The sequence below is a fragment of the Lagenorhynchus albirostris genome, chromosome 16, assembly GCF_949774975.1.
Source record: "Lagenorhynchus albirostris chromosome 16, mLagAlb1.1, whole genome shotgun sequence".
Taxonomy (NCBI): Eukaryota; Metazoa; Chordata; class Mammalia; order Artiodactyla; family Delphinidae; genus Lagenorhynchus; species Lagenorhynchus albirostris.
The window spans coordinates 25,853,935-25,878,637 of NC_083110.1; the positions used below are offsets into that span (position 1 = coordinate 25,853,935).

The window sequence follows — 24,703 nt, forward strand, 5'->3', positions numbered from 1 at the left end:
CTATAGAGACAAAGTAGATTAGTGGTTGCCTAAGGCTGGATGGAGGTGGGGAAAGGCTGGGGATAAATGAAGGGGGTGGCTGCTAATGAGTTTCTTTTTGGGGTGATGAAAGAGTTCAAAATTGATTGTGGTGATGGTTGTATAACTCTGTGAATATACTAGAAACCATTAACCTCTCTCTAGCAGTTGACACTGTTTTTCACTTTCTTGAAACTATTCCTTTGGCTTTCATGACACACAGTTCTACCATTCCCCCTACCCCGCTCTCAGACATTCCCTTCTTGGCTCTTTTCATCTGCTGGTTCTTCCACCAGCCGCAATCTATTCTTCAGCCCAGGCAAGTAAACGGAGGAACTGGCTCTATGATTCCTCCTCTAACATTTCCTTATCTCCATCTGAATATCCCATACCTTCTGATTAGTTTCTTTCTCAGAGCTGGCTTTCTTCCTCCATTGCGTGTATTACCAAGTCACTTGCGTCAGGAGTCTGGGTGTCTCCATTACCCTCTATGTGGACTGAGTGTCATGTAGATGGATTTCTTACATCTACCCTCATATCCATCCATACTGCTGCTGCTTTAGTTCATCTTTCACTAAGACTCTAAGCTCCATGAAGTCAGGGACCATGTGTATTTTTTTCATCACTGTCTTAATACTTAGCACTGGTGTGTTATGTAAATATTTGATTGAATAAATGAACTAACAAGTGAACTTGTATTCCTAGTTTTCTTCCCTCTGTTCCATTCTTGCTGCTGAGTTTATCTTGTTGAAATGTAAACCTAAGAATGTCTTTTGCTTAGAACCATGAAATAATTTCCCACTGCTTAGAGAGTAAAGTCTAAGCACGCTGCACACAGGGCCCTCCCTGATGTGGCATCTTTCTGCTTCTTCAACTTCCTATTCTCTATACCTCTTCTCCACCCAATACCCTGTGTTCCAGCCAGGTGGGTCTGTGTTCCCTGAACTGGCCATCCTTTCACATATGCTTCTCCACTATTGGAAACCTCTCATTTTTTCCCCAAGTCCCATTATTCCTGGAGAACTCTTATCAGCCTTCCTAGAGTTTCTTTTCCTCTGTGAAACTTTGATATAACTCTTGTTAGAGCATTACCCTGTGTTACAATGATTTGTTTAAGCATTTGTCCTGTCTGTGAAGGGCGAGGCCTGAGTCTCACTTATTTTTTGTATTCCCATCACACACAGTGTTGTACATAGTGCCTACCACATGGGAAGTTCTCAATAAGTGCTTGATTAAATGAATGAGTGAGTTGGAAATCAGAGTAGCTTAGAGAGTCCTGGTTTTTCTGGTATATATGGCTTTTTTAAACACTTGGCTCTGGTGTGCCCTCTGTGAATGATACAAAAGGTACCAGTGAGGGGGTGGATAGATCACAAGTCCATCACCAAGCACTGCAGGAAAACAACCAAAAGTGTTGCTGATGTTGGGTCACATACATTATTATTTTCCTTGTATGACCCACATGTGGTACTGGACACAGCTGCCTATCAGAATGGCTGTTCAGTATAATAGATTGATACTTATGCCATAAGAAACACTGATTTGAGCCAAACTAATAGGCAGATGGATGCACACTCTCATAATCAGTTGGTCAGTCAGTTGATCTCATAGCTTGGCTTGGCCTACTGTAATTTTAAGTTAGGCTTACATTTTCATCATTTGTATCTTCTTGTCTAAATACATTAGCAACTTCTGTTGATTACCATCTCCCTGCCACCTTTTTAACATAATGCTCTATAGTTACCACTTATACTGTACAAATCGCTAACACAAGTCCTCCCTACTGTGTTTTGTCTTCTTGTTTTCTTATACCTAGTCTAGCTAAGGGAGACACCTACATTAACATATTTTTTAGTCTGGGTAGTGACTTGAACCAGCCAAGCTTTTTTTTTTTTGCTGGAAAGAAACCAAGTCTCTCTACTGAATTACTGAACCAAATCGAGTAGATTGTGATAAAAGGAGTAATAACAACAGCAGAAGACAAAAGGCCTCTCACATAGAATTTTGAACTAAAGTCATGTAGTGAACAAAAGATATTTAAATTAACTAGGGAACAAAGTAAGAGCTCTTCAAAAGAAACATCTTCCTGCAAAGCCCCCTAAAAATGCCCCCAGGCCTTTTACTCATTCACTACCATTATTTCAGTTGTATGTCTAAGGATGCTTTATTTCTTCTCTCATTCTCTTCCCACCACCTAGCGGACACATAGTTGGCACTTACTGCCTGTTTATTGAATTGAATGGAATTGGACCTCAGGAGTTAGAAGCAATTCTCTGAAGAAGAAAATAAAAGATATAATTTTAGCAGTGAATAGAACCAACAAATCTGAGTTTCAGCAATGGAATAAAGTTTGGAAGCAATAAAATGTATTTACTGTAAAGTTAGATTACTTTGAAAGGGTTGTTGTTAAATGCTGACCTGGAAAAGCTGCTGAGAACTTAAGACTACAACTAAGACCTATTTGTCATTCTTTTCTCTGCGTTTTTTTTTTTTTTAAGCCCTTTAACATATAGGTCTTTTTTTTCAGAGGGAATAAGACTTATTTTAAGGTTAAAAAAATCAGACATCAACTTTAGTTTAATCTCATACTCATAAAACATACAGATAAAATGTGTAGGAAGTGAGAGCTTTTAAATTTTGTATTTATTAATCGTTTTATACCTTGTTCTGCAAAAGAATTTGAGGTAGAAAATGAGGACTTAAGGTAGAAAATATAAATTTAAAAGTAAGTTTTCTTCATCAAAGAGCTAAAAGGGAGTTTGGCCAACACACAGTAGACGAGTAAGAAGACCCCCAATGAGATCATGTAGTATAGAAGAAATAATTGAGTAATCAAATGATTTATTTGAGGTTACATAGCCGTTTATTAGCTAAGCTGGAACTAGAAATCAAGTCACCAAATTCCCATACATGTGCTCTTAACATGTATGTAGCAAAAACATTTGGCTTAACTAGCCAGGAATTTTGATGACCTGGTGATGCACAGGTTCGAGAAGCATTTGTCAAGTTGATCACTTCCCACTTGTTTGCAAAGTTGTGGCCTGTACTAGGAAATCATATGCTTCCCCATACTAAGGTTGACCTCCAGGAATAATGTTTTTCCACAAGCCGTGAAGATTCCTGCTAGTTAACAAAGAGCATTTTGTGAATCCCTTTCTGAATTGCTCTACTCTTTTTATTTGGAAAAGATGGCTGCTGTAGAAACTTTTTGTTTTGATAGTGTGGGGAGAGCAAAGGAAAGCGCATTTCCTGTCATCTCCTGGTCCAGCTCTCCTCAATAGGTTTTGCCAGCTGTTTACACATAGAAGATGCCTTTCTGGTCCTGCATATCCTTAGAAACTGGCTTCTTTGGAAGTTCTTGACTTGATACTTGATACAGCGATAGAACTGAATTGAAAAGATCTAGATCTAGAACAAAGGATGACAGCCTTTGAATAAATGGGCAGGTTAAGCATAATCCTCTCTGCCTTCCCTTGGCACACAAAGCCCTTCCCAGGCTGACTCCAGCTTTCCTTTCTAGCCTCATTTCCTTTGCTGAAGGCACACCAGCCTGTTTTTTTTGTCTAGTCAACCGTGTGCTCAAACACATTTGAGGCTTGGTCTGTGCTCTTCTTTGTGCTTGGGCTGTCTGATCCCTCTCTCCTCCATGTGGCAACTGCTGTCTCTCTAGGCCCAGCTCCCTTCTTCTCTGAAGACACCACGTAGCAAAGGTAAAAATCAAGGTTAATCTAGCAGCCATGTGAAGAGTGAATTAGAAGAAGGAGTTTGGAGGCAGGAAGACCAGTTTTAGGAGACAGTGCAAGTCCCATAGACCTCAGCTGTCCAGTATTGTAGCACGTGTGGAATTTAAATTCAAATTAAATGAAAGAAGACAACCTGAAAAGGCTATATACTGTATGATTCTAACTATATGACGTTCAGGAAAAGGCAAAACTATGGAGACAGTAAAAAGATCAGTGGTTTTCAGAGGTTTGGGATGGAGGGATGAATAGGCACAGCACAGGATTTTTAGGGCAAAACCCTGTGTCATACCATGATCATGGATACCTGTCATACATGTGTCCAAACCCATAGAATGTGCAACACCAAGAGTGGAATGTAATGTAAACTATGAATTTGGGGGTGATTATGATGTGTCAATGGTAGGTTCATCAGTTGTAACAAATGTACCACTCTGGTGGGGGGCATTGATAATGGGGGAGGCTATTGGTATGGGGGCAGGGAGTATATGGGGAAATCTCTGTATCTTCTCAATTTTGCTGTAAACCTAAAATGGCTGTTTAAAAAATAGTGTTAATAAAAAAGATTAAAATTAAATAAAAGTAATAATTCAGTTCTTCAGTTGCACTAGCCATATTTCAAGTGCTTAGTAGCCACAAGTGGGTAATGGCTACTGTACTGGATAGCACAAATTAAATAGAACATTTCCATCATAACAGAAAGTTCTGTTGGACAGCATTGCCCAAAATCAATTCTCCGAGTAAAAATGGCATTCATTCTACATAGTCACGTTTTATGTGTTATGCCTTAAAAACAGGACCATTCATTGTGTGTAACCTAATTATAGGCTGAGTGTATTGAAGATCAAAGTGACTGTGGATACTATCACTGCAGTTATGAATGCAGCTTAGAATAATAAATCAGATTTAGTTCACATCACTTAAATACTTAAAAAAATAGTTTTAAAATAAGTAGCTCTTGGGCTTCCCTGGTGGCGCAGTGGTTGAGAGTCCGCCTGCCGATGCAGGGGACACGGGTTCGTGCCCCGGTCCGGGAAGATCCCACATGCCGCAGAGCAGCTGGGCCCGTGAGCCATGGCCGCTGAGCCTGCGCATCTGGAGGCTGTGCTCTGCAACGGGAGAGGCCACAACAGTGAGAGGCCTGCATACTGCAAAAAAAAAAAAAAAAAGTAGCCCTTGAGTATGTTTTTATTGTCTATTTCTGTTTCCTCACCAACCCCCTACCTTTACCAAAGAGACCTAAAATAGTTAAATAGAATTCATTCTTTAGTAATTACCTCTACTGGGGTCAGAATAGTTGCTATTGAAAAACTGTTTCAGTGGTTTTGCCTGGTTTACTCATGATTGTTTTATCCTTTCATGTTAAATCTTTGCTATACATCAGCCTTTTAGCATTGCTGCTTTTGAAGACATTTTACTTAATTGACCTACGTGTTATTTTAAATTTTTCTTTCTGTCAGTCCACTCCCCAACCCCTACTTCACCCATTTCAAGAGCAAGTCCCATTAGCTCTTCCTCCAAAAGAACTAATTCTCCATGTCCACTTTTGTGTCTTATTTTAAGTCACTACCATCATTGCCCTGGACAACTACAGTAGCTTCCTAACTGGTCACTCTGCTTCTCCTTGCTTGCTAAGATCACTTCTCCTTTTAACAGGCAAAATGTCCTTTAAAAAAAAAAACATCATGTCAGTCTCTTGTTTAGCACTCCTGCTTCCTGTTGTACTTAGGAAAGATTCCAAACACCTTAACTTGGCCTAAAAGGCTCTTTTGTGATATGACCATTGCCTTCTTACCCAACCTCATCACCACACCTACCCCCCTCACTGAGCTTCAGCCACTCTGGCCTCCTTAAGGCTCTTTTAGTACACCCAAACTTTCCTGCCTTTGGGCCTTTTTCTTGCTTCTCCCTCTTGATTGTTCTTTCCCAGCTCTTGCATGAGTAGTTCCTTTTCAGCTTCAGAATCTCAGCTCCAATGTTACTTCTTTGTCCACTGTTTTTTTTTTTTAATTGGATTGTTTGTTTTATCATTATTGAGTTTTTTAAAAAATTATTTAATTTATTTTTATCTTTGGCTACATTGCGTCTTCGTTGCTGTGCAACAGGCTTTTTCTAGTTGTGGCGAGCGGGGGCTACTCTTTGTTGCAGTGGGTGGGCTTCTCATTGTGGTGGCTTCTCTTGTTGCGGAGCATGGGCTCTAGGCGTACGGGCTTCAGTAGTTGTGGCACATGGGCTCAGTAGTTGTGGCACATGGGCTCAGTAGTTGTGGCTCATGGGCTCTAGAGCGCAGGCTCAGTAGTTGTGGCGCACGGGCTTAGTTGCTCCACGGCATGTGGGATCTTCCCGGACCAGGGCTGAAACCCGTGTCCCCTGCACTGACAAGTGGATTCTTAACCATTGCGCCACCAGGGAAGAAGCCCTGTCCACACTTTTTAAAGTAGGCCCCCTCTACTCCTACCCCATACTCTTTATAGCATCATCTTTACTATTACCTGGATTGATTTTGTTTATTTATTTATTTATTTACTTGTGTGCTCTCTCTCTGTCTACTCCCACTGGAATATAACTTCCACGAGGGAAGGAAACTTATTTTTACTCCCGTTCTGTCTAAAGTACCTGGAACAGTGACTGGCACATGTAGTTGCATTCAATAAATGTTTAATAACACTGAATAACTGAATACTTTCTAAAGGAGATATAAGGGGAACTCTTCCCCACTCGCCTGGCTTGCACACTCTCTCTCTCTTTCTCTCTACCCCTGTCTCTCTTTGGCTCTCTCTATATATGTACACGTGGTGTGTAAAATAAAAGGAATTGCTGTTGCTCTAAGTGTGAATATCCTTGTATACCCTTTATGCTTAGTATGAACGAGTGACTGTTGCTGCACTTCACCTTTTCCTTCATGAAGTCATGGCCCACAGCTTTTTGAATGGCTGATTTTTGTTAGAAACTATGGTGAACAATACATCTGGAAATATTCTGTCATGTTTTGATCTGAGAAACTCTAGAGAACCAGCTGCTGATTTGAAAGGGTTTTATTATGATACAGACAGTCCATTGTCTACAAAAGCACTGGCTATTACACAGTGGTATATGTGTCTTGCTTTTTTCTGAGCTATTAACTTGAGAGAAAAAACTTGTATTTATTAACTCATGCCTGACTGGTATTCTCTGAGAATAGTTTATTGTGTTATTTGCTTAAGCTGCTTTACTGTGCATTTAGGAATTTTTTAAACTCGTTTTTCTTCTTTAAACTCAATAAAAGTTAAACGGTTAAATAATAGGATTGCGATACTTTCCATTCTGGGTTTTAAAAATTTCACAGATTTCTGCATTAAAATGTGGTTTATATTTATGATTTAATATTCCTAAATAGCTTTATATTGATAAAAGGGTGAATTTCACTATTCCTTATATTAAGGTTTGCTTCTTTTAGAGTGCTTTGTAATATATGATATAGTTAAAGAAAAATTGACATCCAAGCCCTACATAGGAATGATTTTAAAGAAAGTGAGTATGTATACCATTTGTGGTATAATAAATACATGTGCACATGCACACAATCCGGTTAGTGTGGCAGTATTTTGATATGTTTTTAAAATTTTTTGCCATTACTTTTGGGGAAGATTTATATAAAATGATAGATAATTAATAAAATTTTTAGGTAGGAAATAATTACACTTAAGTAACCAAGAGTAACATTTTAATGTTACATTTTAAATTACAAAAATTATATATACACATTTCAGAAAATTAGAAAACAGGAAATACAGATACAAATTCACTCAAAATTTTGCAAGCATTAATAAACACATTTTGTTTTATATTCTTTCAGTATTTTGCCTTGTACATAATGAGTTTTGGGTTTGTTGTAATCATAGTGTATTTATTATTTTTTATTTCTCCTTTTAAATGAAGTATAATGTCATAAACATTTCCCCATAGTGCTGAGTCTTTATAACCATTGTTTTAATGGCCCTGTAGTACTAAGTCTAAAGATATATCTTAATTTACTTAACTGTTCCTCATTGTTGGTAAGTTATTTTGAAAATGTTTTTGCTTTTTTAACTAACATGATAGTGAATATTTTTGTAAATATTGTGATTACCACACTTGGTATTATTGCTTATAGGGTGTATTCTCATAAGTGGAATTCCTAGATAGGACGTTTTTGTCTGTTAACACATACTAGCAAATGATTTTCCAAAGAGAATATACCAGTTTACATTGCTACCAGCAGGGTGTAAAACTATTCCATTGCAACATTTAGCATTATATATTATTTCTTTTTAAGATGCTCTATGATTAGGGAAAACATCATGTTGATTACTAGTTAAGTTGTGTACTTTCATATGTTTGGTTTCTAGTTTCAGAGTTATTGTTTCACATATTTTTCCAGTTCCAGTAATGTTAGTTTTTTTCTGAATAGACATTTTTAGCTTACCTAACTGGATTCATGTACTTAATGTACTCCATGTACTCTTTCAGAGATGTAGCAGTTTGTCATTAAACATAAATACACACAAACATATATATTCTCAATGATGAATTTTTTTTTTCTCACTGTGCTCAATGATGCCTTCAAATTAATTACTCTGGAACAGGGTTAATACATTATGTTTGCACTCTATATTGTTATCCAAGTGTATTATGGAAACATATGTGGGAGCAATCTTGATAATTTCAAAAAATCCAGAAATTTTCTTCAAATCTATCATTTTCAATGATAATGTGTAATGTATGTGTTTCAAATATGTTTAAATAATAGTTTTAAAAGTCTGAGAATTTAAATTTGAATTGTGAATCGTTTTTCCCTGTAGGTTGGAAAAGAGACTGTTCAAACCACTGAGGATCAGATTTTGAAGAGAGATATGCCACCAGCATTTATTAAGTAAGTAATTAAAACATTCTTCTATTGCTAAGCAGAATAATCCTCTTGTTAGGAAAGGAAAAATACTGTAGGAGCAATTTTTTTTTTTTAAATATAAAGCTCTGTTTACATTTGAAATTTTAATTTTTCATTTTTCAGCAGTCAAATTTCCTACTGTTGATTTTATTCATTGGTGTTAGGCATTTTTGACATAATTTTTAATCAAACTGTGACTTCTGAATTTTGTTTTTCAGAATGGAAAGGATTCAGAAACATTCTGACCTTAGCATGCATGAGTCTGGATTGTGTACTAAATACCTTTGCTTGGAGATAACAGTGGATACAAACTTAAAAAAAAAAAGTGTTTTGTCACATATTTCAGTAGCGTTTTAAATTTAAGTTATATTTACATATCACTTAATACTCCTACAAATAATTGCTGGACATTTTGGCCTATCCTATGTAAAGTAAGCAGAGATACTAACTTTTGATTAGTTAAAGCTTCTCAGGTTCTTGATTATGTTGTCTTTGATTAATGACTTTGTTTTTTATGGCAGTCACGTCCTAAGTAAAAGTAAAGCCTGATGCATAAGACAAAAAATAAAAAAGTAGAGCCTCTACAAATCAATAAGAAAGAGATAAGTCTATTCAGTTTTAAAAAACAAGGGCAAAAAATTTGAATAGGCACTTCAAAAAAGGAAATCCAAATGGCCAGCAAACCTGTGAGAAGGTGCTCTATCTCAGTAGTCATCAGAGAGCTGCAAATTGTTCTATTATAAGCTCCTAAATTAAGAAGTCTGATAATATCAGTTGTTGGTGTGGATGTGGAGCAATTGGGACACTGCTGCTGGGAATGTAAATTGGTGCAGCCACGTTGGGAAAGAGTTGGGCATTAGTAAAGTGGAAAATAGGCAATTTCTCTGCCTCCTGGTATGTTCCCTAAAGAAACTTATGCCCATGTACACTAGGATCCATATACAAAAATACTGATATCAACATTGTTCATGATGATACCACTGGTCTATCTACAGTAGAATGGATAAAAATGATCATGGTATAGTCATCAATTGGAATATTAATCAGTAATAAAAAGGAATGAGAATACTTCATTTTAAAATGGTTAATTTTATGAATTAAAAAAGAATGAATGAATCTGAAAAATAATTAAGGGAAGTGAATGATAGAGATATAGATATGTAGGTAGGTTCCATTTATTTAAAGTTCAAAAACAAATAAACTGTTGTTTAGGGATGCCTATTTATAAGGTAAAAAGATAAAGACGAATAAGGAAATAATGAACACAGAAGTCTGCATAGTGGTACTCCGGGAGGAAGGAAGAGGGCTCTACTGAGGGAGAGGCATGCAGGGGCTTCTAAAGTGGTAATAATGTTCTATTTCTTGATTTAACTGTTCAGTTACATGAGTGGTTGTTTTATAATCACTCATTATATATATGTTTTGTGCAATTTTCTGTATGTATGTTATATATCACAATTTAAAATAAAGCAAAAAGTGTTCCTTTATTTTTATCCTCCTTATGGTCTATTATTTTCATTGAACAGATGAGAATTTCACCCATATTGGTATCTTCTTATTTCTAACTTACTTTAGTGGGTGCTTCTACAAAACTGTTTCTGTTAATTCTGCAAAATGTTCATGTGTCAGGAAGTAAGGTACCAGAAGCATCTGTTTTTTGCAGAGTCTGTTTTGTGGGAGTCTCTTTTTAAACTTGCCCTCTTTGGACTTGGTGGCATCCTGGGTTTCTTCCAGCTCTAACCAGTATGAGCCTACTTTATTTATGTGCCATTTCATCAGCATGGTAATATTAAGAGTCCTATGCTGTCAGTTAAACATAGTGTAATTAAACTTGCATTTACTGTACATTAAAAACACAGCTCTAGCTTGTACCCATTTGCCCCTCACCCCCTGGAAGGTACAGAGCATGGGGAGATAGTGTATAGGGAGATTCAATGTCAGGGAAGTATGTATATGTATAGCTGATTCACTTTGGTATAAAGCAGAAACTAACACACCATTGTAAAGCAATTATACTCCAATAAAGATGTTAAAAAAAAAATATCGGGGAAGTTGGACTTGATGACCCTATAAAAAGTTCCTTTTAACCCTTCACATTCAAGCCTATGAATATCATTTGACTGGTAAATGAATTTCTTCAGGAAACTCATTTCTGCTTATTCCCAGAAATATACTTTTGAAATATGCTATATGCTCTCTCACAGGCTTCCTTGGGGACTTAGAAAAATTAAGGAGTACCCTAGTTGTGATGATATTTTCAGAAAAGTGGGTAACTTTAAAACAAAACAAAACCTCATTGATCACCCTTGGTGGTAACTAGGACACCAGCCCCTTACTCTGGTAATGGGAAATTTAAAGAAAAGAGGCATTTGTCCTATCTTTCCAGAGGTTCCTCAAAAAATTAAAAATAGATATATCACATGATCCAGCAATTCCACTTCTGGGTATTTATTTATTTTAATTTTTAAATTTTATTTATTTATTTTTATTTTTGGCTGTGTTGGGTCTTTGTTGCTGTGCGTGGGTTTTCTCTAGGTGCAGCAAGTGGGGGCTACTCTTTGTTGCGGTGCGTGGGCTTATTGCAGTGGCTTCTCTTGTTGCGGAGCATGGGCTCTAGGTGCGGGGGCTTCAGTATTTGTGGCCCTTGGGCTCCATAGTTGTGGCTTGCGGGCTCTAGAGTGCAGGCTCAGTGGTTGTGGTGCACAGTTGCTCTGTGGTGTGTGGGATCCTCCTGAACCAGGGCTGAAACCTGTGTCCCCTGCATTGGCAGGTGGATTCTTAACCACTGCACCATGAGGGAAATCCCTGGGTATTTATCTTAAGGAAATAAAATCACTTATCTTGAAAAAAATATCTGCACCCCATGTTGATTGCAGCATTATTTACAATAGTCAAGATATGGAAACAACCTAAGTGTCCATCAATGGGTGAATTGATAAAGGTGTGATATATATATAATATATTATTCAGCCATAGAAAAGAAGGAAATCCTGCTGTTTGTAACAACATGGATGGACCCTGAGGGCATTATGCTAAGTGAAATAAGTCAGAGAAAGACAAATACTATATGATTTATATGTAGAATATTTAAAAAAATGAATTCATAAGTACAGAGAACAGGTGGGTGGTTGCCAGAGGTGGGGAGGTGGGGGGGTGTGCAAGATGGGGAAGGGAGTCAAAAAGTATAAATTTGCAGTTATAAATAAGTCATGAAGATATAATGTACAGCATGGTGAATATAGTTAATAATACTGTATTATATATTTGAAAGTTGCTGAGAGTAGATCTTTTTTGCAGTACGCGGGCCTCTCACTGCTGTGGCCTCTCCCGTTGCAGAGCACAGGCTCCGGACGCGCAGGGTCAGTGGCCATGGCTCACAGGCCTAGCCGCTCCGAGGCATGTGGGATCTTCCCGGACCGGGGCACGAACCTGCGTCTCCTGCATCGGCAGGCGGACTCTCAACCACTGTGCCACCAGGGAAGCCCTGCTGAGAGTAGATCTTAAAAGTTCTCATCATAAGAAAAAAAAAATTGTAACTATCCTTTCTCTCTTGGGCATACTTTATTTCACAGTAACCTAATAGCTCTAGTTGATGGGGGAAATTCTAACCAATAAAAGTGGAATAAATGACAGAATTAGAAAGTCATGATTATGCAATGTTTAATGAAACCACTGATTTAGGTAAGGATCATTAATGGATATGAAACCATTCAGAGGTTTTAACCTTTATCATGCCATTCAGGGAGAACCCTGGTCGCCTTGAGGAGTCAGGGAAAAACATTGTGTTATGACCAACTGAAATATTTACTGAGCAGTGTTTAAAAAGTACACGACTTAATATGCCACACTCTGAAATGTTACCTGAAAATAGCCTGGAGTACAAAAACAATATGGCTGTTATTATCAAACAAATTTGGGGGACGAATAAGTATTCCGCAGTTTAAAACATGAGGGCTCTTTATGCTTTTCTTTAGAATGCAAAATGAAGCAAAAAATAACTTTACTAGGTTGGAGAAGGGACAGAGAGGGAAACAGATGGAAGCAATTAATGACATCCTTGGAACTGTTGAGTAGTACATTCTTTTGGGCTGTTTGGTTGATGTTTGGAAGTTTCCAGGGCATGACAGACTGATGCTTCTGCTGTCTCTACTTTGACAAGGACTTCTAAATAGTGTCTGCTTTGACAACGCTAAAAAATAAGTTTAAAAATTTATTCTTGGATCAATCTCTACTCCTAGAATGTTAGAATGTCAGGGCTAGAGAAAACAGAAGACTGTTGATCTCTAGATGGATTTATACATAAGCAATCTGATGTAGATTTAGAGATTTTTCAGGGAAGGATATGTCATTTTCAGAATTTTTGACATTTTCAGGATTTGGGGGGGCTCTCAAAATCAAATCATAGTCTATTTGTGTGACTGGCAATTAAGGGCATGTTGGAATGTTGGAGAATGGTTTAATATCAGTTAAAGATCATACATTTGGGTTGTAACTGTTGATGAGGGACTCCAATGCTTGGGCAATTCCTTACTGTAAAAGTGAGGGCCATTTTAATATAGAACAAGATTTGCGTTGTCACAGGAAGGCTTTCTCTTGGGTGGAGCAAAAGTTATCTGATCCCTGACTTTACTGGCAAATAGAGTTTACAATTTACTAATTTTACCAGATTGCATTAATAGCCACAGTGTTGCACAAGAGGTGTAGGGTTGTGTGATGATTGCCACAGAAACTGCTGTGATCTTTGTAGACTTCAGGAGTGCCACGGTCATGCTGTACTGTTAAAATAGTGGTTAGACTCACCCTATAAGAAGTCATTTGGTCCTTTAGAGACTGTCAGCAGGAGATTCAGCTACTGTTCTTTGTGTTTGTACTTTGCATCATTGTCATCAATCATTATCATCAGGCAGCTGCAGCAGCTGTAATAGTTATGTGCGATTTATTAATGGGCTAGACACACTAATTGGTTAATAGAATATTTATTGATTGCTTTCTATGTGTCTAGCATGCTAAGTGCTACATAGAATAGCAGTTTTTAATTGTCCTTATTATGAATGATCACTTGTAAGATGTATTACAAGTTATTTATTAATAGTAATAAAGTGCCAAAGTTTGCAAATGCTTTATTTAAAAAAAGTAAATTGAGCATATTCAAGATCACATATATAATAACATTCCTCTCATTCCCACTCACTAGGTTTTGTTTTTTTCCTTTTAACTTTTATTGAAATATAATATATTCACTGGCTTTTTATTATGCTTTCTTTAGTGCAGGAGAAATTAGTGGAAATATCGCTGTTGCGGCTGGAAATTGTGCATAATTGCAGGTACACCCAAAGGGATAGGTCATATATTGAGAGTTTTACTCTTCTGTGTATCATGGAGGCACTAAGGTGAACTGCTGCTACAGAGAGATTTTTAAGAAAGTGCTTTAAGAAATTTCAAATTGAAGAGCTGTAAAACAGACTGACTTTATAATAGGAGAGAAGGAGTGCTACCATTGTAGGTAGGAATAGTAGAAAGAGGCTCATTTAGGAAGTTGGACTTGGGAGGACAGATGTAGGGAAAAAGGAAAGTACTGGAAGTGGGGGCAGGTGTGGGAAGAAAGGAAAATACTCCAGGTGGAATGAGCAGCATGAGTCAGTCATGGGGGCTTTGAGGAGAGAAACAGTCATGGTGGGGGTGGTAGGAACTAAGCTTAGGTAGTTGGGTCAGATGATGAAGCCCTTGAAAGCCAGGCAGAGGAATTTGGAATTGGGTGGTAGGGAAGCTTTGCGCTTCTTGAGCAGTAACTCAAATGACAAGATGAAGGTGGTTTTTCAGGAAGAGTCATAGCCAATACAGGATGAATAATAGGTGCTAGTGAAGGAGAGTAAGCTGTGTGTCAAACTGACCAGATTCATTTCCTGTCAGCAGGGATTTGCTTCAAGCTGATTTCTTAATAGGTAAAAAATGTTTGTGGCAAACTATTTTCTTAGCCTCGGAAAAACTCCTGTTGCAGTATACGGTGGAATTTCATTCTTATTTGTGCAATGGAGCAGAAATGGATAAGGAAGGCAGTGCTTGGCCCGTATCCAGGGGTGTTTAGTATCTGAATATATCAAAAGGTGTCACTTGTGAGGTGGTCTCCGTGGTATGAACTCCTTAAAAAGGGCATAAAGTGCTTTGTCTGTTGGCAGGCAAATAGTTTCATTTTAGAACTGTGAAGTGTCGCCACTCTGTCTCAGCGCTGCTCTGAACAGTCTGCTTGAAATCATCAAAACTTGGATTGATTCACCAGTTTGGACTATTTTTGAAACATATTGTAATGTCTAAGCCTATCAAATAAAAGAATGTTCCTAAAATACTTTGTGAAAGGGTGTATGTAGTGGCAATCTACATAATTGCCATTAATCATATTTCCTAGGAAATTGCCATGTTTTAACCCTTAAACTTTATTAGTTAAGCGCAATTATGGTCTGTATTTGTACAATTTTACCTTGACTGATACTCATGTACAAAGAAGAAATTTGAAAAGGATTTAAACATGCTTACACTTAATTTAGATTTCTTTTGACTTAAAGTAGTAGTGTCATGTTTTTAGATCATAAGCCCTCATATTTAGCTTTTTTCTTTGCTTTTGATCTTGAACAATCAGAATAATTTGTGAGGAAATTTGAGTTTTCAAACACTCTTTTTGGTGAAAGTGGCCAGAATATCTTTTTTTTTTTTTTTTTTTTTTTTTTTGCGGTACACAGGTCTTTCACTGTTGTGGCCTCTCCCGTTGCGGAGCACAGGCTCCGGACGCGCAGGCTCAGCGGCCATGGCTCACGGGCCCAGCCGCTCCGCGGCATGTGGGCTCTTCCCAGACCGGGGCACAAACCTGTGTCCTCTGCATCGGCAGGCGGACTCTCAACCACTACGCCACCAGGGAAGCCCCAGAATATCTTTTTAAAGTATTAATTTTTGGGCTTCCCTGGTGGCACAGTGGTTGAGAATCTGCCTGCTAATGCAGGGAACATGGGTTCGAGCCCTGGTCTGGGAAGATCCCACATGCCGCGGAGCAACTACACCCATGAGCCACAACTACTGAGCCTGCGTGTCTGGAGCCTGTGCTCTGCAACAAGAGAGGCCGCGGTAGTGAGAGGCCCGCGCACCACGATGAAGAGTGGCCCCCGCTTGCCACAACTAGAGAAAGCCCTCGCACAGAAACGAAGACCCAGCACAGCCAAAAATAAATAAATAAATAAATAAAATATTAATTCTTTGAGCATACCACTCAATGGACTGTGCTTCTCTGGGGCTAATGTGTGATTCTAATTTTTGTTTTTTAGTTTTTTATTTTTATTTATTTATTTATTTATTTTTGCGGTACACGGGCCTCTCACTGTTGTGGCCTCTCCCGTTGCGGAGCACAGGCTCCGGACGCGTAGGCTCAGCGGCCATGGCTCACGGGCCCAGCTGCTCTGCGGCATGTGGGATCTTCCCGGACCAGGGCACGAACCCGTGTCCCCTGCATCGGCAGGCGGACTCTCAACCACTGCGCCACCAGGGAAGCCCTAATTTTTGTTTTTTAAACTTTGAGTTTTTAGTGATCCTTCCATTGCTACTTTAAGAGAAGATTTTTGTTACTTAACATAGATGACCAAGTAACTATGAGATAATCATTCACATCTGTCAGCTGACTTGTTGCATTTTTGACCTAGAGCAAGCACTCAAACTTTAAATAGTTCACCTTTGAACTTGTCACATTAAACATAGTTGAGTACTACTATTTTTCACAGACTTTCTCAAGCAAAAGTGATTTAAGTTTTGAGTCTTTTCAATAATGAACTCTGGGTATTTTATTAACTTGTGGAAGAGTTCTAAACAACTTGGCAGGGATTTAACCCTTATTTTAATTTGTATACACTTCATGATTAAGAAGTAAGCAAATAATACTTTAAACATGTAATACTTTGGTTTCCATTGTCAACAGAGTGATCAGTCACATGATTGAAGGGAACTCAAGGGGCCGAGGGAACTCACATTTATTGAGTATGTATTATTGGGAGAGGTACTTACATATTTTTATTTTCTCATGTAATTCTGAGAACATCAACTTCAAGGTATTAATACATTCATCTTACGGATAAGAAAACTGAGGTTTGACAAACTTTAACTCACCCAAGTTTGCTCAGCATGTAAGTGGCAGAACATGTTTCCTGTTGGTGGTCTCGTGGCTTCCAAGTCCATGTTCTTTCCATAATCTGACTTCCAAGAAGTCAGGTGGTCCACCACTCTCTTTCCAGGCACTACTAACTTTATACCACTCGTAGAGGATAACGATTTACAGTTTTCCTGAGTATTTCCAAAGAAGGAATTTTATGTATGTAATTTGTGATGTACTGCAGTGTCTTACACCTCCTTAAGCTATAAAGAAGTTAAAGTCATAATATTTTAAAGTTAAAAAGAATCATAGAGATTATTTAATCCAACTGCTTTATTTTATAGATGAATTGAGGCCGTTGGCTGCCCCAACCCTACCCTGCAAATACAAACAGAAACACTCAAAGTAATTAGACACTAGTATTCCCTTAATGATTACCTTGACTATATAGGTCCAATCTCAAATTAAGAAGTTCTCAAGGTTTAAGTTTCTTTTTCTTACCTCTATTTAAAATCTTTCTTGTTCTTTCCTTAATAGAAGCAAAAGAGCCTTGTAAAAATAGCTCTATTTCTTGAGTACCTTTTATGAGCTGGGTACTTTATACTGTGGTTTGTGTGTGTGTGTGTGTGTGTGTGTGTGGTACTAGGGCCTCTCACTGTTGTGGCCTCTCCCGTTGCGGAGCACAGGCTCCGGACACGCAGGCTCAGCGGCCATGGCTCACAGGCCCAGCCGCTCCGCGGCATGTGGGATCTTCCCGGACTGGGGCACGAACCTGTGTCCCCTGCATCGGCAGGCGGACTCTCAACCACTGCGCCACCAGGGAAGCCCTATACTGTGTTTTTTAATGCACCTCGTCTTGCAGTTGAGGAAGCTGAGAGTCAGAGAAGCTCACAGTAACTTGTTGAAAGTTACCTAGTACATAAACGGCAGAGGTAAGAGTCAAACCCTAAACTATCTGACACCAGGCTTGTACTCAATCCAGTATGCTAAGACTCTTTCTCACCCTTCCTTGTAAGAATCTCTTCTCATAATGTAATAGTTATTGTGAGGCTTAAATGAGTGAGATAATGTATGTGAAAGTACCTGAAAAAAAAAGATATTTGGTGAAAATTAGCTTTCTTCTTGAGCTTCTCAATCTTTTTTTCTCAGTCATTTTCTCAAAATAAACTCAGTTACTTTTTAAGCTTTTTCATAGAAAAATTTCCTCTCATTTATTGTCTCCTGTAGTAAGACCTTGTTAAAAAAAATCTGATTGCTTGTTTTCATTTAATACTTTTTCTGTATCTGTTGAGATAATCATGCAGTTTTTATCCTTTCCTCTATAAGATGGTCTCTGGTCTACTCCATAAGTATCAACTGTTCTGGTGGTGAACCGTCTATGCATTTCTTTCTTTCTTTTTTTTTTTTCAGCCACATTACACAGCTTGCAGGATCTTAGTTCCCCTACCAGGGATCGAACCCCGGGCCCCAGCAGTCAAAGCGTCGAGTTCCCCCATCTATGCATTTCTAAGATAAACCCTATGTAGTAGTGATTTAGAAAAGAATATACAATGCTAAATTCTACTTTAATATTTTAAAAAGATTTTGCTTCTTTGTTCATGAGGGGTCTTGATCTATAATTTTCTTATTTTGTTTCTTATTCTGTTATCAAGGTTATTTTAGTTTCATAAAATAAGATTTCTAGTCTTTGAAACATTTTATATAAGAAAAGGATTGTCTGTCCTTGAAAGTTGGGCAAAACTTGTATCTAAAACTTTCTTGGGTCTGGTGTCCTTTAGAGGAAGAAATTTGATTACTCTTTCAGATTCCTTTTATTAGCTAATTCAGGTTTTAAATTCATTTTGAGTCAACTCTGATAATCTGATACTTTTCTAAGAAATTATGCATTTCCTCTAACCTTTTTTGTTCAGTATTATCTATTTCTACCTTTTTTTTTTCTTATCACTCTTATGGGAGATTTATGTTTTATTAGTTTTTTCCCCAAAGATCTATTTCATTAAATTCTGTTCTTAGGTTCATTATTTATTTTGTTAGGTTTATTATTTGAATATCTTATTTTCAATATTTCTATCTTTTAGTATTTCTTGTTTTTAAATAAATATAATATTTTGGGCTCTCAATTTTGCTCTGATTACAAGTTTAGAAACAGCTGTGTAGGTACTTTAATAGTTGTTCAGCCCTAAATATTTTGTAATTTTGTTGTGAATTCCTCTTACCCATGTACATTATTTAGTAGTACATTTAAAGATTCTTTCTACTACAGGCATATTTCAGAGATGTTGTGTGTTCAGTTCCAGATTACCATAATATTCGCAATAAAACAAGTCACATGAATTTTTTGGTTTCCCAGTGCATATAAAAGTTTTTTATACTACACTGTAGTCTGTTAAGTGTGCAATAGCATGTGTCTAAAAAAACAATGTACATACCTTAATTTAAAAATATTTTATTGCTAAAAAATGCCAAAACAATCACAGTAATAACATCACAGATCACCATGACAAATATCATAACAATGAAATATTTTGAAATATTGTGAGAATTACCAAAATGTGACACAGAGACATGAAGTGAGCAAATGATGTTGGGAAAACGATGCCTGTAGTCTTGCTCAACACAGGGGCCACAAACCTTCTAATTTGTAAAAAACACAGTATCTGCTAAGTGCAGTGAAGTGAAGTGCAATAAAATGCGGTATGCTTATATCTTTTAATTGTTATATTTCTAATTTAATTGCTTTGTGCCCAGAAGTCTTGGTTGGTATGTGATCAATTCTTCGAAATTATTCTGTGACATAATAAGTGGTCAGTGTTGGTAAGTGTACTACTGTGTGTGCTTAAAAAGAAAGTGTATTCTCTTCTGCTTGGGTATAGGGTTCTCTTTTTATCAATTAGGTCAACATATAAGTATTATTGATCAGACTTCTATAGTCTTGCTATAAATCATAAACTGTTTATGATTGAGGTCTGTTGAAATCTATAATAATTGTAGATTTGTCAGTTTTCCTCATAATTGTCAGTTTTAACTTTATATATTTCAAAGCAATATTATAAGTGGTTACAAGCTTATGATTCTCTTGGATCCTAAATTCTGTTAATTATTTTTTTATTATCTTTTTTTAGGATGATTGTTGACTGCTGTTTAGCCTACTGTTGACTTTTATCTCCAGATTTTGTTCTTTTTTTTTTTTAAACCACATCCTAGTTTTTGTCAGTTTTCCTCATAAGTAAAAATATTCTCTCATTGTGTGTCTATTCCACTTCACTTTGTGTTTAGGTATTTACACCTCTAGCTCATTCATTACATTCTGCTGTAGAACAGTGATTATCAACTTTTTTCAGCATAAGGAACTTCAAATAATAATGGTGAGACTCTTTATTATTAGTTGATTAAGAATGTATAAGAATAAAAGTCACAATGAATTTGTAATGTTTTAAAATAGATTTTTATTTTATTCATCACGACAGCATCAACATACATTTGAAAACTACTAGTATCTGTAAGACGCACTTGCTTATATGTTTATCTGTTTCTGCTGTAACCACAGCATGAGTTGGAGGAAGGACCAGAGGAGCTGATAGACCTGTAGGTAGCAGAGTTCTTGATTGAACCTTGCAGGATCAGAATCTCTTCTCCCTTCACAGATGCTAGATTTGAACAAGGGGTGAAAGAAGGTGGGGAGAAAGACTAGGACTAGTCATTCAGGCTTTATAGGATTCAAAGGTTGTGACTCATAAGCTGCCAGCAAGACTTGAGGAGGATGTAGCTTGGGCAGCAGTGACACTTCGAACCTTCCCATCCCCGACATGCTGCTTCCCTTTCAGTTATCTCTGGGCTCTGGCAGAATCCTGTTTTGTTTGAAGGGAAGTTGAAACTGGCTACATACCCTCCTAATCTCATCTGAAATAAAAGAATTTAGTGAGCCTTTGATGTTTATGTGTGTTTTAGCTTTGTTATCTCAATGTACATGTTCTAGCAAAAAGAGTGTGGTGTTGCTGTTAAAGGGTTTTGAATGTTTTCAGTATGACTCACTGTGGTTTTTAAGTTTAGTTTTGGGTGTACACATGCAGTGTCTGGTACTGTCACTGAGTTAGGTCAGGGAAAGGAATAATTTGTGGATGAGGCCTGTAGGATCTTTAAATCTAGGAGCACAGGGTTGGAACAGGATGTTATAGTGTTACCACACAGTATACACAGGGGTGAGTTGGTGCTGGGCACTTGCTACTTGAACTAGATTAAAGTTTGTCATTGTACTCAGTGTTCCTAACTTCCTCCTAAAAACTAACTGCTTGTAGCCTTCACTCAGGTTTCTGAATGACTAATGGCCAAGACTCCTTGACCTTTCTCAAAATGGCAGTGCCAGGAGCAAAGCATATTGGCTGGTACTGGGAAGCCACGGAATGACTCTGCTTTTTGCTATTTTAAAGTAAGATTAGTGCCAAATGGCTAGTATATAAAAGAATACTTTATTTTCACACATCTCCCTGAGTCTTTTGAAATCTTTACATATATTATTATCAGTTTTAAAATCATATGTATATGCACAAAAAGATACGAGGATGGAATGAGTTGTATAGAGGTATACAACTAGAGGCCATGCGTCCTATTTGAGGGATACTAGAAAGACTGCATTATCACTTGCTAATACCTGGAATTTCATTAGAGCTCATTCTTCAGGTTAACAGTTTAAATGCTTGAATACATAGCGAAGGGAGAATCTTTGAGTCATCAGCAGTTATTTTTACTGATCTGTAGTTAGGTTCTAAATGTGGGAAAGCAGAGTGTTTGAGGGCCTGCCCCTTACCCCCAACCCCTGGCCTCTCACCCAGGCCTTATATTTATGAAGGGCCTGGACTTCAGTATTTTCTTCAAATGGTATACGTGTAGTCATAGAGGAAGAGAGGGATTCTTAAAAGAAGATGTTTATCATGCAATTAAAATTATTCAATGTAACGACTTAAATATACCACCATGTTTATGACCTTGTTTTGGCATTTCTTCATTTTTAAATATGATGGGCTTCTCAAACTTGGAAGTAATCTGGGCCTTTCTTGATCTCTCAGAGACCCTGCCCAGTTGGGAAGGGAAGGAGAGTCTCAACATGGGTTAAGAAGACAGCAGGAATAGCCCGGCCAGTCGATTTTGCCTGCCAGATAATTATGCCAGGGCCAGCCTGGTTGGAAATGGACATGCTGGGTGCCATGGCCACAGTGGCGGAAAGCCTCACCCACCAGCTGACTGTGTTCTTTCTTCCTCCCACCTGTTTCCTTCCTATCTACCAAGTGTTGTCTGTGCTTTTTGTGATTGGATATGCTTGTGGTCTGACCAGCTCTCTCTCGAAAGGACAGGTCCCAAGATGTAAACACCTGCTTCCTTGGATGTGCTCCAGGGTAATCTGACTTCCATGATGTCAGATTTTCAGGTGTTCTGCTCCATAGCACTGCAGTCTTTAGTAAGCAGAATGCATTTTTTGTGATAGTGTTTATAATCTAAATGGCTATACTGTCTAAGGTCAGGTTTTATTAAAACAGTGAATTTGGTATAGGGTAGTTTCCACCGCACCCCCCAACATGTTTTTTGGGGGTGGGGTGAAAGTTTAACTTGTTGAATGTTTTAGAGAGCTTTTTGATTTAAAGTTATACAGCAGTATATGTCTAAATAGGCCCATCAGACTCTCTCCTTTAAGGAGGCATACCTTGTTTCATTGCACTTAACTTTATTGTGCTTTGCAGATACTGCATTTTTCACAAATTGAAGGTTTGTAGGAACCCTACATTGTCAGATGATGGTTAGCATTTTTTAGCAATAAAGTATTTTAAAATTAAGGTATATACATTGTTTTCCTTAGGCATAATGCTATTGCATTCTTAATAGACTACAGTGGAGTGTAAACATAACTTTTATATATTTACAGTAGAGTGTAAACATAACTTTTATATGCATAACATTTATAGACTACAGTGGAGTGTAGACATAACTTTTATATGTGTTTATATGCACACAAAACATTTGTGTGTCTCACTTTATTGTGATATTTGCTTTATTTCTGTGGGCTGGAACCAAACCCTCAGTATCTCCAAGGTCTGCCTGTATTATTTTGTCCAAAGCTGTCTCTCTCCCTTCCTCATCTAAATCAGTGAGCTGGGATATGATAACTGATTTTTTTTTTTTTTGCGGTATGCGGGCCTCTCACTGTTGTGGCTTCTCCCGTTGCGGAGCACAGGCTCCGGACGTGCAGGCCCAGCGGCCATGGCTCACGGGCCCAGCCGCTCCATGGCATGTGGGATCCTCCCGGACCAGGGCACGAACCCGTGTCCCCTGTATCGGCAGGCGGACTCTCAACCACTGCGCCACTAGGGAAGCCCATGATAACTGATTTTGACAGAAGCCGATTGAGATTGTTTGGCTTCAGGGTGAGGAAGTTACCTGTCCTTTGTGATAGTGAACTGCCCTCCCTAGTCAAACCAGGTCTATTGCAAATACATGTTATTGTTCACAGAAAGGACTCTTGACTGTGTGTGTGCATGCATGTGTTCGTGTGTGTGTGTGTGTGTGTGTGTGTGTGTGTGTGTGAGAGAGAGAGAGAGAGAGAGAGGGAGAGAGAGAGAGAGGGAGGAGAGAGGTGGGGGGAGCGGAGAGAATGTTATTCCATTGGAAAAACAACTCAGAGATGCTGTGAGGAGAATCATCATTATAAGTAGTACTGAACTTCTGAGGGCAGAAGCAGTGTTGTCTTCACCTTCTCTATCACAACTGTCCTAATCTCTTAGGTAAAAATGACTACTTCCACTTTTGTGTCCCCTCAGCATGTGCTGGGCATACTTTTAAATACTAATTTGTATTTGTTTATATGTATGTCTTGTCCTACCAAGGTGGTAACCCCTTAAAAGTAGGGACTTAAAAAAAGTCTAGGGAGTTCCCTGGTGGTCCAGTGGTTAGGACTCGGCACTTTCACTGCTGTGGGCCTGGGTTCAATCCCTGGTTGGGGAACTAAGAGATCCCGCAAGCCGCACAGTGTGCCCACCCCCACCCCCTGCAAATCTAGTTCTAGGACTTGTGTAGCAAGTAGTAGGTCTTCAGTATGTTAAATGAACAAATTTATGAAAAAATTAAACTAAAGGAATTTAAGATTCTCACTTCTGGATGCAGTCTAGAAGAACCTTTAAAAATGTCTTGTGGCAGTGAATCTTTATAATCTCTAGATCTGTTATCCTTTTATTTTTCTTAAATAAAAAATTCAGCATAAGTTAAAGCGTCTTGATTAGTGATAATTGAAATCACATGGAACTGAGTAGTTTGGAACCTTTCCATCTCTTAAATTGTGTGGGTTTATATCATGTAGTAATTCTGTGAAGAATGGATTAGAGGGTTATGAGTGGGTCCTGTGAGGCTGTCATTGGTCCATTGATCTAAAGCATAAGAGCTTCCTATTAATTTAGGTTGAAGACTCAGAGGCAGAGAGAAGCCTTAAAATGTGCTAGTTGATTGATTTAAAGTAGCTAAATCAATATTATTAGTATATAGTCAAGATCTATAATTATTTAGGAAATGGACCTTATCCCTACTGTCATCCTCTAAAATGCTTTTTAAAAATTCAGATTTGTATTAAAAAGTAGAAGATCTCTTTAAGAAGTCAGGCAGCTTGAATGTTTAAATAAAATCTCATTTTCCACAGACAAGACAGACTCTTTCCTGTTTCTGCCTACTGGTTAGTCATGGTGGGATTTGTTTGGCTTTATGAATGCCATTAAATTTTAATGTACAGATCAGATGTCTCATTGTAGGTAAAAGGAAAGGGTGTAGTGTCTGTTTTGGCCCTATCATTTTACCACACAAGGGAACCATTAGTGGAGAATCAAATTGATTCCTGTAAAGCTTTTCCATTTCATCTTTTTTTTTTCTTCTTTCCTTTCT

The 24,703-nt window shown here is 37.9% G+C and overlaps 2 protein-coding genes across 3 annotated transcripts in view; both read left to right on the plus strand.

Annotated features, from left to right (window-relative positions):
- The window catches only part of PLAU (plasminogen activator, urokinase), a 111,964-nt gene extending 101,813 nt beyond the window's left edge, over nt 1–10,151 (plus strand). The window contains exons 12-13 of the transcript XR_009535989.1: nt 8,579–8,649; nt 8,883–10,151. The gene's annotated coding sequence lies outside the window, so the exon portion shown is untranslated. The remainder of the gene's footprint in view (nt 1–8,578; nt 8,650–8,882) is intronic.
- Nucleotides 1–24,703, plus strand: part of VCL (vinculin) — a 101,326-nt gene that overhangs the window by 24,534 nt on the left and 52,089 nt on the right. Inside the window, exon 2 of one of the 2 annotated variants that reach the window (XM_060125822.1) lies at nt 8,579–8,649. In XM_060125822.1, the coding sequence (XP_059981805.1) occupies nt 8,579–8,649 (71 nt within the window). Of the gene's footprint in view, nt 1–8,578; nt 8,650–20,057; nt 20,155–24,703 lie in introns of those variants that run through there. The other variant, XM_060125823.1, reaches the window with a different exon arrangement.